Genomic DNA, 13,368 nt, shown 5'->3' with positions numbered 1-13,368 from the left:
CGTTCTGTATGATAATACTATTACTTATTCTGTGCCAATGTTTGACCCCGACGTTTTTATAAAACGATATCACAGAGCAAAGCTAACTAAGCTACTAATATTTAGTAATGACAGAGTGTAACAGTGTCACCAGAAACGGCATAATTAATATTAAATATTCTAAAATTACACAATCACGCGTTGTTACGTCAAAGTCGGTGGTTGTTAGCTTATACTGACTCCACAGACAAGACATCCTCCAGACTGAGCATAGTAGCGCTACCCCCTCTGCCACAAATATACGGTAGTTTTACTCCATCTTCGAGTCAAAGTGTCTTTGTGTGACGTCCGTGTCTTTGAACGGACCGATCACGGCACGGGACTCGCTCACCTCGTCCCCCGCACCCCAGTATTTTTGGCAGCATCGGTTTCATGAAATAATTGCTCTAAACTCCGTCTCAGGGATCGGAACCGGTTTTTTGCAAAAACCTAGAAATAACCATATTTTTCGAATTATTTTATACTTGAAATGTAGGACTCAGTTGTGTTTTTAGGTTACGACTTCGTATTATTAGATTGCTCAATTAGAAATGAAGTAATTAGCAAAGAACGAAAAAATACCGTTTCCGTTCCCATACAAAAAATACCGGTATCCGATCCCTGCTCCGTCTAGAGGATTCCTAGTCTATGACTGACTCTATCGGCATTTCTTCTCGCAGGGTTTCTTCAGCCTCAATAAAGCTGAGTCACCAGCACGGCGCGTTGTTAGAACTAAGAATATGTGGTTTGGAAAGCGACTGTGTGTTCCGTGCTAACGATAGAATGATATTCAAGCTATTCCTCGCTTCTGCTCACCTTGACGACTTAGCTGGTGCTACGTTGTACCCTAAGGTAAGTTATTTTATTACGCGAAACTTTGCGTAGGGGGCGCCACTTTTTTTGTTATCTAACCTCTCTATCAATTCATTTCATTTATTCATAAACAATAATACAATTGTGTCTGAATGTTACATTATTATCTAAATAAATCATGCCTATTTACAATTTACAAATATTCATTTACAATTTTACAATAATACCTATAGTCATAATACATAATTGAGCCTATTTTTAAAACTAATTAAAATACATCACTTTGCATATTCGAGTGATAAAGAGGCAGATAGCCGAGTTTCGATTTCGCGTTTCCCGGTAGGCTCTTTGTAAACAAACCGCCTTGAAGTATCAATGTCATATTTTATTATCTGTGAAAACTTGTCAATAAACAGTTTAAGGCACAATGTGTATAAGTTACGGTTTACGATGGGTGCTAGTGCTGCACTCTGGCGGCAGAACATTGCAGTAATACCCCCTATTATTGACGACCGACTGGCCTAGTCCGTAGTGACCCTGCCTGCTAAACCGATGGTCCTGGGTTCGAATCCCGGTAAGGGCATTTATTTGTGTGATGAACACTAATATTTGTTCCGGAGTCATGGATGTATTTAATTATTTATCTATATAAGTATGTATATCGTCGCCTAGTTACCCATAGTACAAGCTTTGCTTAGTTTGGGGCTAGGTTGATCTGTGTAAGATGTCCCCCAATATTTATTTATTTATTTTATGTTTCTGGTTTTATTCAATTTAGTAGTAGTAGTAGTAAACTCTTTATTGTACAAAAAGACATATTAAAAATAACATACAATTAGTAAGAAGTACAAAGGCGAACTTATCCCTTTGAGGGATCTCTTCCAGTTAACCTTTGAGTAGATGAGAGGAGAAAGTGAAAAGAGGGTGACAAATGCAGCAAAATCTACAACAAGGTACCAGAAAGATAAAGGATATAAATACATACAATTTATTCTAAATACTTTTTATTTGTTTAGCTAATGTGGCCGGATGAAGACAGAGTGCTCGAGTTGAAATACGTTCGCGCCGCGCCGCGTTATTACGGACGACAGGAGTTGAAATCTCACGGGGAGCTGAGGATCCATCTTGGGAGAGTGCAACTGGTGTTGCTGAACTGTGCTTTACATCAATTGCAGGTGAGTTTAAAAAAAAACGGCCAAGTGCGAGACTCGCGTTCCAAGGGTTCCGTACATTAAGTCCGACTCACGCTTGACTGCACATTTCTAAATAGGTTTTCCTGTCATCTATACTACGGATCTATACTATATTACGGACGACAAGAGTTGAAATCTCACGGGGAGCTGAGGATCCATCTTGGGAGAGTGCAACTGGTGTTGCTGAACTGTGCTTTACATCAATTGCAGGTGAGTTTAAAAAAAAACGGCCAAGTGCGAGACTCGCGTTCCAAGGGTTCCGTACATTAAGTCCGACTCACGCTTGACTGCACAGTTCTAAATAGGTTTTCCTGTCATCTATACTACGGATCTATACTATATTACGGACGACAAGAGTTGAAATCTCACGGGGAGCTGAGGATCCATCTTGGGAGAGTGCAACTGGTGTTGCTGAACTGTGCTTTACATCAATTGCAGGTGAGTTTAAAAAAAAACGGCCAAGTGCGAGACTCGCGTTCCAAGGGTTCCGTACATTAAGTCCGACTCACGCTTGACTGCACATTTCTAAATAGGTTTTCCTGTCATCTATACTACGGATCTATACTATATTACGGACGACAAGAGTTGAAATCTCACGGGGAGCTGAGGATCCATCTTGGGAGAGTGCAACTGGTGTTGCTGAACTGTGCTTTACATCAATTGCAGGTGAGTTTAAAAAAAAACGGCCAAGTGCGAGACTCGCGTTCCAAGGGTTCCGTACATTAAGTCCGACTCACGCTTGACTGCACATTTCTAAATATGTTTTCCTGTCATCTATACTACGGATCTATACTATATTACGGACGACAAGAGTTGAAATCTCACGGGGAGTTGAGGATCCATCTTGGGAGAGTGCAACTGGTGTTGCTGAACTGTGCTTTACATCAATTGCAGGTGAGTTTAAAAAAAAACCGGCCAAGTGCGAGACTCGCGTTCCAAGGGTTCCGTACATTAAGTCCGACTCACGCTTGACTGCACATTTCTAAATAATAGGTTTTCCTGTCATCTATACTACGGATCTATACTATATTACGGACGACAAGAGTTGAAATCTCACGGGGAGTTGAGGATCCATCTTGGGAGAGTGCAACTGGTGTTGCTGAACTGTGCTTTACATCAATTGCAGGTGAGTTTAAAAAAAAACCGGTCAATGCGAGACTCGCGTTCCAAGGGTTCCGTACATTAAGTCCGACTCACTGCACATTTCAAATAGGTTTTCCTGTCATCTATACTACGGATCTATAGTATATTACGGCCGACAAGAGTTGAAATCTCACGGGGAGTTGAGGATCCATCTTGGGAGAGTGCAACTGGTGTTGCTGAACTGTGCTTTACATCAATTGCAGGTGAGTTTAAAAAAAAACCGGCCAAGTGCGAGTCGGACTCGCGATCCAAGGGTTCCGCACCATCAACAAAATAGAGCAAAAAAATCGTGTTTGTTGTATGGGAGCCCCCCTTAAATATTTATTTGATTTTATTTTTAGTATTTGTTGTTATAGCGGCAACAGAGATACATCATTTGTGAAAATTTCAACTGTCTAGCTATCGCGGTTCATGAGATATAGCCTGGTGACAGACGGACGGACGGACAGCGAAATCTTAGTAATAGGGTCCCGATTTTTACCCTTTGGGTACGGAACCCTAAAAACCAGCCAAGTGCGAGTTTGACTCGCGTTCCAAGGGTTCCGTAGGTACATTAAGTCCGACTCACGCTTGACTGCACATTTCTAAATAATAGGTTTTCCTGTCATCTATACTACGGATCTATACTATATTACGGACGACAGGAGTTGAAATCTCACGGGGAGTTGAGGATCCATCTTGGGAGGGTGCAGCTGGTGTTGCTGAACTGTGCTTTACATCAATTGCAGGTGAGTTTTAAAAAAAACCGGCCAAGTGCGAGACTCGCGTTCCAAGGGTTCCGTGCATTAAGTCCGACTCACGCTTGACTGCACATTTCTAAATAATAGGTTTTCCTGTCATCTATACTACGGATCTATACTATATTACGGACGACAGGAGTTGAAATCTCACGGGGAGTTGAGGATCCATCTTGGGAGGGTGCAACTGGTGTTGTTGAACTGTGCTTTACATCAATTGCAGGTGAGTTTAAAAAAAAACCGGCCAAGTGCGAGACTCGCGTTCCAAGGGTTCCGTACATTAAGTCCGACTCACGCTTGACTGCACATTTCAAATAGGTTTTCCTGTCATCTATACTACGGATCTATACTATATTACGGACGACAAGAGTTGAAATCTCACGGGGAGTTGAGGATCCATCTTGGGAGGGTACAGCTGGTCTTGTTGAACTGTGCTTTGCATCAATTGCAGGTGAGTTTAAAAAAAACCGGCCAAGTGCGAGTCGGACTCGCGATCCAAGGGTTCCGCACCATCAACAAAATAGAGCAAAAAAATCGTGTTTGTTGTATGGGAGCCCCCCTTCAATATTTATTTGATTTTATTTTTAGTATTTGTTGTTATAGCGGCAACAGAGGTACATCATTTGTGAAAATTAAAAAAATTAAAAATTAAAAAAAAAATAAAAAAAAATTCATCTGTCTAGCTATCGCGGTTCATGAGATACAGCCTGGTGACAGACGGACGGACGGACAGCGAAGTCTTAGTAATAGGGTCCCGTTTTTTACCCTTTGGGTACGGAACCCTAAAAACCAGCCAAGTGCGAGTTTGACTCGCGTTCCAAGGGTTCCGTACATTAAGTCCGACTCACGCTTGACTGCACATTTCTAAATAATAGGTTTTCCTGTCATCTATACTACGGATCTATACTATATTACGGACGACAAGAGTTGAAATCTCACGGGGAGTTGAGGATCCATCTTGGGAGAGTGCAACTGGTGTTGCTGAACTGTGCTTTACATCAATTGCAGGTGAGTTTAAAAAAAACCGGCCAAGTGCGAGTCGGACTCGCGATCCAAGGGTTCCGCACCATCAACAAAATAGAGCAAAAAAATCATGTTTGTTATAGCGGCAACAGAGGTACATCATTTGTGAAAATTTCAACTGTCTAGCTATCGCGGTTCATGAGATACAGCCTGGTGACAGACGGACGGATGGACAGCGAAGTCTTAGTAATAGGGTCCCGTTTTTTACCCTTTGGGTACGGAACCCTAAAAACCTGTCAAGTGCGAGTTTGACTCGCGTTCCAAGGGTTCCGTAGGTACATTAAGTCCGACTCACGCTTGACTGCACATTTCTAAATAATAGGTTTTCCTGTCATCTATACTACGGATCTATACTATATTACGGACGACAAGAGTTGAAATCTCACGGGGAGTTGAGGATCCATCTTGGGAGGGTGCAGCTGGTCTTGTTGAACTGTGCTTGATTCTCGTTAAAAAACTCTGTAAGCTTTTAAAAAAACTAAGATTGGTTTTGAAGAGTGCACGTAATCTTTTGAAAAAGTATATAATCCAGGTTCAATGCAGCAGCGGTATCATAGTCGCATTTTTGTCACTTGTCATATCATGCGTCACTTTCGCACTTAAGTACGTACTTGTTAGAGCGTAACAGGTATACGTATGGTGACAAATGATAGACAGACGTCCATCTTAGCCCTGGAGCCTGGAGGAGTAGTTAAATATTGTACTGTGTTTAAGACTCTGGATCAAGGTATTTTAATGTCCCAGCATTTCTAGATTATTGAGCTATCAAATAAGTAATTAAGTAGTAGTTAAGTAAATTAACGTAATCATAAGCCAAACTAACTATTCTGTGGATAAAATTTATCTGAAATAAAGAATTAATAATAATAAAAATCAGCTTCAATAGATACTTGAGATTTTGGTGCCCTCAACAACTGCTTACTTAGCATATTCTTGGTTAATCCGGCACAGAAATTATGTTTTTTTTTTGTTACCCCATGACACCCATCGTTGTGGTTCTAGCAATTCCTGGAACCACTAATACCATCCAGTGTGGCCACGGAGGCGGCAGTAGCGGCAGAAAAAGCCGCGGAGCGTCAAGCGCGCGGCATCCGGACTTGGAGCGCTAGACTCAACCTAGTCATAGAGGTAAGTGTTCAATCTAATACCTTTAAATGAGCAATTCTTGTTTATTTATTTATTTATTTATTTATATATATATATATATTTCGGGGATCTCGGAAACGGCTCTAACGATTTCGATGAAATTTGATATATAGGGGTTTTCGGGGGCGAAAAATCGATCTAGCTAGGTCTTATCTCTGGGAAAACGCGCATTTCCGAGTTATTATATGTTTTCCGAGCGAAGCTCGGTCACCCAGATATTAAGTAATAATGACACATATTGAATTTTATAACAAAATCTAGTAAAATAGATCTAGCAGATAGAATCTAGCAAACGAGCACTTTATCACAATAATGTGGATATTAAAATAGAATACGGAAATGTTACAAAAATACAGGACATCAAAGTTTTAAAATATAAGTTTAACTTCCAAAAACAATAAAAGTAAGGGTACCATTCGATTCCTTACATTTTATCCAAAAAATATTGTATAGCAACTATATACATAAACGCAATATTTCATGGACAAAAACGCAATTTTCTTGTTTTGTCCATACTACAAGATGGGATCTCAGTGGCCTTGACGTCACGTTCACAAATGCTTTTGTGAGGGGCGTTTTGCGAGTGAAATGCGACTGTCGGACTTTGACTATAATTTCTGACTTTTGTGTTGCTTTAATGCAATGGGTCCCATAAGACATTTGATCCTAAAAACAAACCCGATCGATTGATACCATACATGAAAATAAGTCATGTATAGCCTATTAAAATTACAGAATAACTAGCGACCCGCTCGGCTTCGCACGGGTTAACAAATTATACATAAACCTTTCTCTTGAATCACTCTATCTATGTAAAAAAACGTATCAAAATCCGTTGCGTAGTTTTAAAGATCTAAGCATACATAGGGAAAGACAGACAGCGGGAACTGGCGGGAAGCGGCTTTGTTTTATACTATTTTGTGAAGGCTACAAAGTCGCGTTTTCTACGTTCAAAAACGTTCCAAAATCTCTAAGCTCATTGAAATAAGACATCTATTCTAATGAAAATCTTTATTTTATGCAACTTTTTCAGGAAACTTTGTTATGTTAACCCAGACTCTTAATGTTTCAGCTGCACGCTCCTGTTCTGTTGCTGCCTCAGAAACAATCGTCGCCAAACTTACTCGTCCTCAACATGGGTAACATATCAAAACTATAACCACAGAATAAATAATAGTACTAAGTACAGAAGACTCACTCTCTAACAAAACGCGTCTGTTACGATCAGCACAGATATGGCCGCTAGGTGGCGACAGCGCCACGCGCGGCTTATGGCTTTCCCCAAAATTGGGGCCGGAACGGATGTACTTTTAGCTACCTGTAGCAAAGCGACGAAATCGCGGAGTGAGACACGCCTGCTATAACTTTTGGCACAAAATAAATAATAGTACTAGGTACAGACGATTCACTCTCTAACAAAACGCGTCCATCAGGACAGATATGACAAGCGTGAGCAAGCGTCCCCGTTCCGTAGCGGTGCGCGGCAACTACTATGGCTAGACACCAAAATTGGTGTGGGCCGCATGTACTTGTAGGTACTTGTAGCGACGCGACGAAATTGCGGAGTGAGCCACGCCTGCTTTTGGTAAAAGCAGAAAAATCTGATGGTCAGCAACGGTTAGGTTAGGGTATTCTTTTGCCGACTTACTGATTTTACTGCTGACCAAAACATTTTCTTTCATTTCTCATGCTCTGAAAGCGGGTAATTGTTGTTCTAAAAGGTGTGCAGAAAATTATACGTTTCTACACTAGAGCATTTTACGTTCCAAGTACAACTATTTTTTTTACGATAACGAATTGAAATTTGGTATTAAATGGATTTGTTATACAATCACCATTCTGATATTTAACTCCCCCATTCCATAAATAACGATACTTTTGCCTAAGATATTGTTAATTGAAAGTTCAAGATTTACTGTAAAAATTTATACTTTCTCATGTTTTAAAAAAAGTTACTTTCCTCGAATTAGAAATGAAAAGTAGAGTGTTTAACTCGGGTGAAAGGCATCATTTCAGTCTCGGACTATTGGCGTTCTCACTGCGTTCGAGCGCCAAACTACCTCGGCAGGCATGAGGCCTTTCATCCCTTGGTTAACAATCTACTATTTCTGATCAGTTGGCAACTACTGTGTTTTACTTTCCGATTGGCATTTGTCTATGTCTATAAACAACTGTCACCCGATAGGATAGACGAGTACCTTCTAACCTTTTTTCAGGCGATCTTCAAATAGAGAATTTCTTCAAGCAAGTAACACGGGACGCGTCAAGTCCTATCCAGAGCCCGGTCATAGACAATATACTTGTCACGCTGACCAATGTCACGTTGTCACGCGCTGTCATGACCCTCGCCGGGACACTGGAAGTACAGGTTAAAAAAAGTTATAATCTCACACAAATCGATATTTAACTTGAAGCTATTTTAATACTTCCGTGAGACACAGACATATTAAATATATTAAAAACTCAAACACGCAGCGTTAACGCAAGCTCCTGATGACACTCCTCGGTACAGAGAAACATGTCGAGCGTTTTCGACTTAAAATACGTGAATGACCCGTTTTTAATATATTTGAAGCAAATTCTAACGACCATAGACATAAGAAACTCAAGCCCACATAGTATAATAAAACCGGACAAGTGCGAGTCGGACTCGCCCACCGAGGGTTCCGTACTTTTAAGTATTTGTTATAGCGGCAACAGAAATACATCATCTGTGAAAATTTCAACTGTCTAGCTATCAAGGTTCATGAGATACAGCCTGGTGACAGACAGACAGACGGACAGTCAAGTCTTTGTAATAGTGTCCCGTTTTACCCTTTGGGTACGGAACTCTAAAAATAATATAGGCAGCCCCCTTGAGTCATAGTTCATACAGGCATAGTACTTGTGTACTCGTAGCCCTAAGGGCTAAGATGGCCGGCTCTTTATCATTTGTCACTATGGCTGTCACGTTCTAACAAATATGTAAGTGCGAAAGTGACGCATGGCATGACAGGTGATAAAAATACGACCATGATAGCTGGTCTGCTCGTAGTGTCTGTCCTTTTAATCATTCTGCTTATAAACGTTTAGGCGCCACTAGCACCATCACACTAACCCGGGGTTAACCGGTTAAACCTGGAGTTACCATGGTTACCAGTACAATTTGACAATGCGTTAACGGTTTAGCCGCTTAACCCCGTGTCAGTGGGATGGTACAAGTGGGCCTAAGTCAATTAGTAAACATATAGGAAAAAACTTTGATTTGACTTTATTTTTGCACAGGAACCAATCCTCGAGCCGATATCTCTCCGCTGCGACCTGAAACGCGCCGTCTCCTACCAACAACAGAGCGCGTCATACCGCGACCTTCTGTTATGTGACGCCCACGTCACCATGGACACGCTGGTGATGAACCTGGGACATAAGGATCTGGCCACGTTGCGGGCTGTCTGGACAGACAATCTTAGCGAAGCCAGATATATCGGTAAGACCCTAGCTGTATTCTAAAATGCTCCCTCTTCACCAAATACGAAGTCTTCTACTACATACAAAGACACCGTTTCCGTCTTGTGCCTAATAGGAGCCGTCTCCTACTACAAACACAGCGTTTCCTACCACAAACGCTATGTCTCCTACCAAAAACGACACGTCTCCTACTACAAACACAGCGTTTCCTACCACAAACGCTATGTCTCCTACCAAAAACGACACGTCTCCTACTACAAACACAGCGTTTCCTACCACAAACGCTATGTCTTCTACATAAAACGACCCTTCTCCTACTACAAACACAGCGTTTCCTACCATAAACGCTATGTCTTCTACCAAAAACTACCCGTCTCCTACTACAAACACAGCGTTTCCTACCATAAACCCTATGTCTCCTACCAAGAACGACCCGTCTCCTACTACAAACACAGCGTTTCCTACCATAAAAGCTATGTCTCCTACAAAAAATGACCCGTCTCCTACTACAAACACAGCGTTTCCTCCCATAAACGCTATGTCTCCTACCAAAAAGGACTCGTCTCCTACTACAAAAACAGCGTTTCCTACCATAAACTCTATGTCTCCTACCAAAAACGACCCGTCTTCTACTACAAACAGCGTTTTCTCCAATATGCTCGGAAATGTTCACCTTATTGTAGCAAAAATAGTACGGGAAGTTCTACGTTATTGTCAAACTCTAATTTAAAAAAATCAAACTATCGCTGTCCTGTTCTAGCGGACGGGAATGAAAAAAACACTACAGTAATAACTTATTACTGTAGTGTTTTTTACTTTTTAAAAATAAAAAACGCAAACAGCCAATTATTATAGCCGCGAGCCGCGTCTACACGACCCGATCAGCTATCATTTCAAGCTATAGGATAGAGTGAGATAGTAAGATAAACGACCTTACTTGTCTCGTTCTTACAAGACCGTTGTGCTCGTGTATGATCGTGAGAATACTGCTTAATAAAATCAAAGATAATTTTTATATTTTTTTAAGGATCTCATCCGTGTATATAAAGTTTATATAGTTTGTCAAAGGACTTTCTCATTTCAAACATAGACAGAGAGAATCATACTATCTTTGTCTTACACTAGTACTAGCACCCAAAAGAAAAGGATGGGTATAGTTTTTCTGGTTCTTACTGACTGACAAATTGGTTTGACCAACTATATTGCACAATTATATTGAATGAACGAATATTGAATGGTACTGAATGGCAGAATAAGTTTGTGCCCTAAACTTTTAAAAATTAATTTTAGAGGGAAATTGTTTTTGACATTTTTGATGTGAAGGTTCGATTTGAGTGATGCTTGATGCTTACATAATTATTATTTTACCTTATTTCCTCGCATGTTTGGAGAAAAGCACTATATATGCCTCGGCAGGAATAGCAATTCGTGGATTCGTCTTCTTTGTCAAAATCGAAACTCATCCACGAATTGCCCTTTCCCGGCCTCTGCAATAATGTACTATTCCTACCACTAAACGTTTTGTCTCCTACCAAAATCGAGCCAAGAATATGTGTTACTGGTCTGACGTCTCTTCGCGAGATCCTACGAGTATCTATCTACTTGTACAGTCGCCATCAGATATATCGGATCGGCTATGGCGCTCACAAATATCTAAACTCGCCTCTATTGTCAGGGCGTCAGAGTGCGTGTTCAGATATTGCGAACACCTTGGCCGCTCCGATATATCATGGCGAGTTGGCGACTGTACTTAATGTACACATTGATATACACTTCTGTATTACTTGTTACAGACACCATCATCCCAAGTTCCCCTGTAGAAACACAAGCAAGTGATGCATCCGTTAAGAAGCTACAGGCCTTCTTCGCACAGGGCGAGCCGATACGGAAGGAGGCGGTCGTTAGGTAATTTAAACATGTTTCTAAACATTCGTAAAGGTGACGTTTGGATATAAATTCGGCTGCATTACTGTTGCAATATGACTACTGTGGCCTTGACGCGCGCTGTATTCATAATTCAGCTGCATTTGACACCCGAACGTCATCGTAACTTATAGGTACTCATTTTTGGTTAGGCGCTGACACTGCTTGTCAGAGCAGACGCCTAGACAAGCCTAGAAAAAGATGCGCTGACGTTTTTTTACTATTTATGTCTATGAAATTTAATTGACACACGAAACTGACTGTCTGTGTTGTCAACGTTATCTTTGAAACCTTGTTTTAAAGTGCATAGTTGCCTAAGGGTGTTACCACACCAATCGATCGGTGGCATCGATCGACGTCGACTGTTCCCTGTCGATGTCGATCGATCGATATCGATTTGTCTAGATAGAAACTATTTATTTAATCTTTATTGCACATAAGAAAACACTGTACAAAAGGCGAACTTAATGCCATAAGGCATTCTCTACCAGTCCGCCTTTAGGCAAAGCAGATAAGTTGTAGGCGATGCAAAACATGTGGTATAAGATACAATTAGGTACCTGTACGAAGTACGAACACAATACAATCATAAGAAATACACAGACATAAACATTCATAAACATCTATCGATCGACATCGGCTGTTCCTTGTCGACGTCGATCGATGCCGTCGATCGATTGGTGTGGTAACGTAACACCCTAACACAGTGGTCGGCAACCCGTCGCACAGCAGTCGGCATGCGGCCCGTGAACCTGTCACTTGCGGCCCGCGAGCCTCCCTGGCTATTTTGTATGTAATATTGACAAACGACAATGTCTGATAAAGTCATAAATATTAACAAAGTGCGGCCCGCGTCAACTTCGTTAACTATTATGTGGCCCTTGGCTGCTAAAAGGTTGTCGACCGCTGCCCTAACACATACCTACTTGCTAAAACTACTAGAAGTACTTCAAACAATATCTGTCACCAGATTCACACTGGAAGGCGTCGAACTAAAGCTGTTCTCCGACATGGACGAAGTACTGTCCTCTCCAGTACGAGACTTGAACCATGGACTGGCTAAGCTGACTGCTGGAGAGGCAGCGGTACAGCTGGACTTCTTTTCTGATAGTAGTACGGAAATGAGAGCTAGTCTACAGAGCTTGCTGGTTGAGGATATCAGGCCAGAGCCTGGGATTGTTATAGAGAAGTAAGTATATTAAGATCTATAAAAAATTATAATATTTTTTTTATCGAATTTGGATTAATGAAAAAACCGTGATTGTAAATTCATGATTATATATTTATAACTGAATTAATTCAATTTACTCAAATAATTTATATCAGAAGCATGAATTAAATTAAGTAATCCTGGTCACGGCACCAACGGGTTGATATAATCTCTAGCAAATAAAAATATCATTCAAATGTGAATCAGTAGTGTTAGAAAATAGAGTTCAATTTATTTTATTTTCGAAAACGAACAAAACAAATGCTTTTCTTCTAATAAAAAACCGGCCAAGTGCGAGTCGGACTCGCGCACGGAGGGTTCCGCACCATCAACAAAAAATAGAGCAAAACAAGCAAAAAACGGTCACCCATCCAAGTACTGACCCCGCCCGACGTTGCTTAACTTCGGTCAAAAATCACGTTTGTTGTATGGGAGCCTTATTCTGTTTTTAGTATTTGTTGTTATAGCGGCAACAGAAATTCATCATCTGTGAAAATTTCAACTGTCTAGCTATCACGGTTCGTGAGATACAGCCTGGTGACAGACGGACGGACGGACGGACGGACGGACGGACAGCGGAGTCTTAGTAATAGGGTCCCGTTTTTACCCTTTGGCTACGGAACCCTAAAAATGATTGATACTACTATATTGAGGCGATAAGCCGCCTGTTGTTACCTCTGTCTTCATGTACTATGTGTGTCTCTCTGTAAATTTC

At 41.0% G+C, this 13,368-nt stretch overlaps 1 protein-coding gene across 1 annotated transcript in view; it reads left to right on the top strand.

Annotated features, from left to right (window-relative positions):
• The window catches only part of LOC134651656 (intermembrane lipid transfer protein VPS13A-like), a 93,581-nt gene that overhangs the window by 36,012 nt on the left and 44,201 nt on the right, over window positions 1-13,368 (top strand). Inside the window, 8 exon segments of the mRNA XM_063506755.1 lie at window positions 699-870; window positions 1,848-2,006; window positions 5,930-6,055; window positions 7,146-7,212; window positions 8,290-8,441; window positions 9,338-9,539; window positions 11,314-11,425; window positions 12,414-12,632. Of these exon segments, the coding sequence (XP_063362825.1) occupies window positions 699-870; window positions 1,848-2,006; window positions 5,930-6,055; window positions 7,146-7,212; window positions 8,290-8,441; window positions 9,338-9,539; window positions 11,314-11,425; window positions 12,414-12,632 (1,209 nt within the window).

This window comes from Cydia amplana, chromosome 10 (genome assembly GCF_948474715.1).
Source record: "Cydia amplana chromosome 10, ilCydAmpl1.1, whole genome shotgun sequence".
NCBI lineage: Eukaryota > Metazoa > Arthropoda > Insecta > Lepidoptera > Tortricidae > Cydia > Cydia amplana.
Note: the sequence above shows the minus strand (reverse complement) of the source record. Positions and strands in the feature narration are given on the sequence as shown.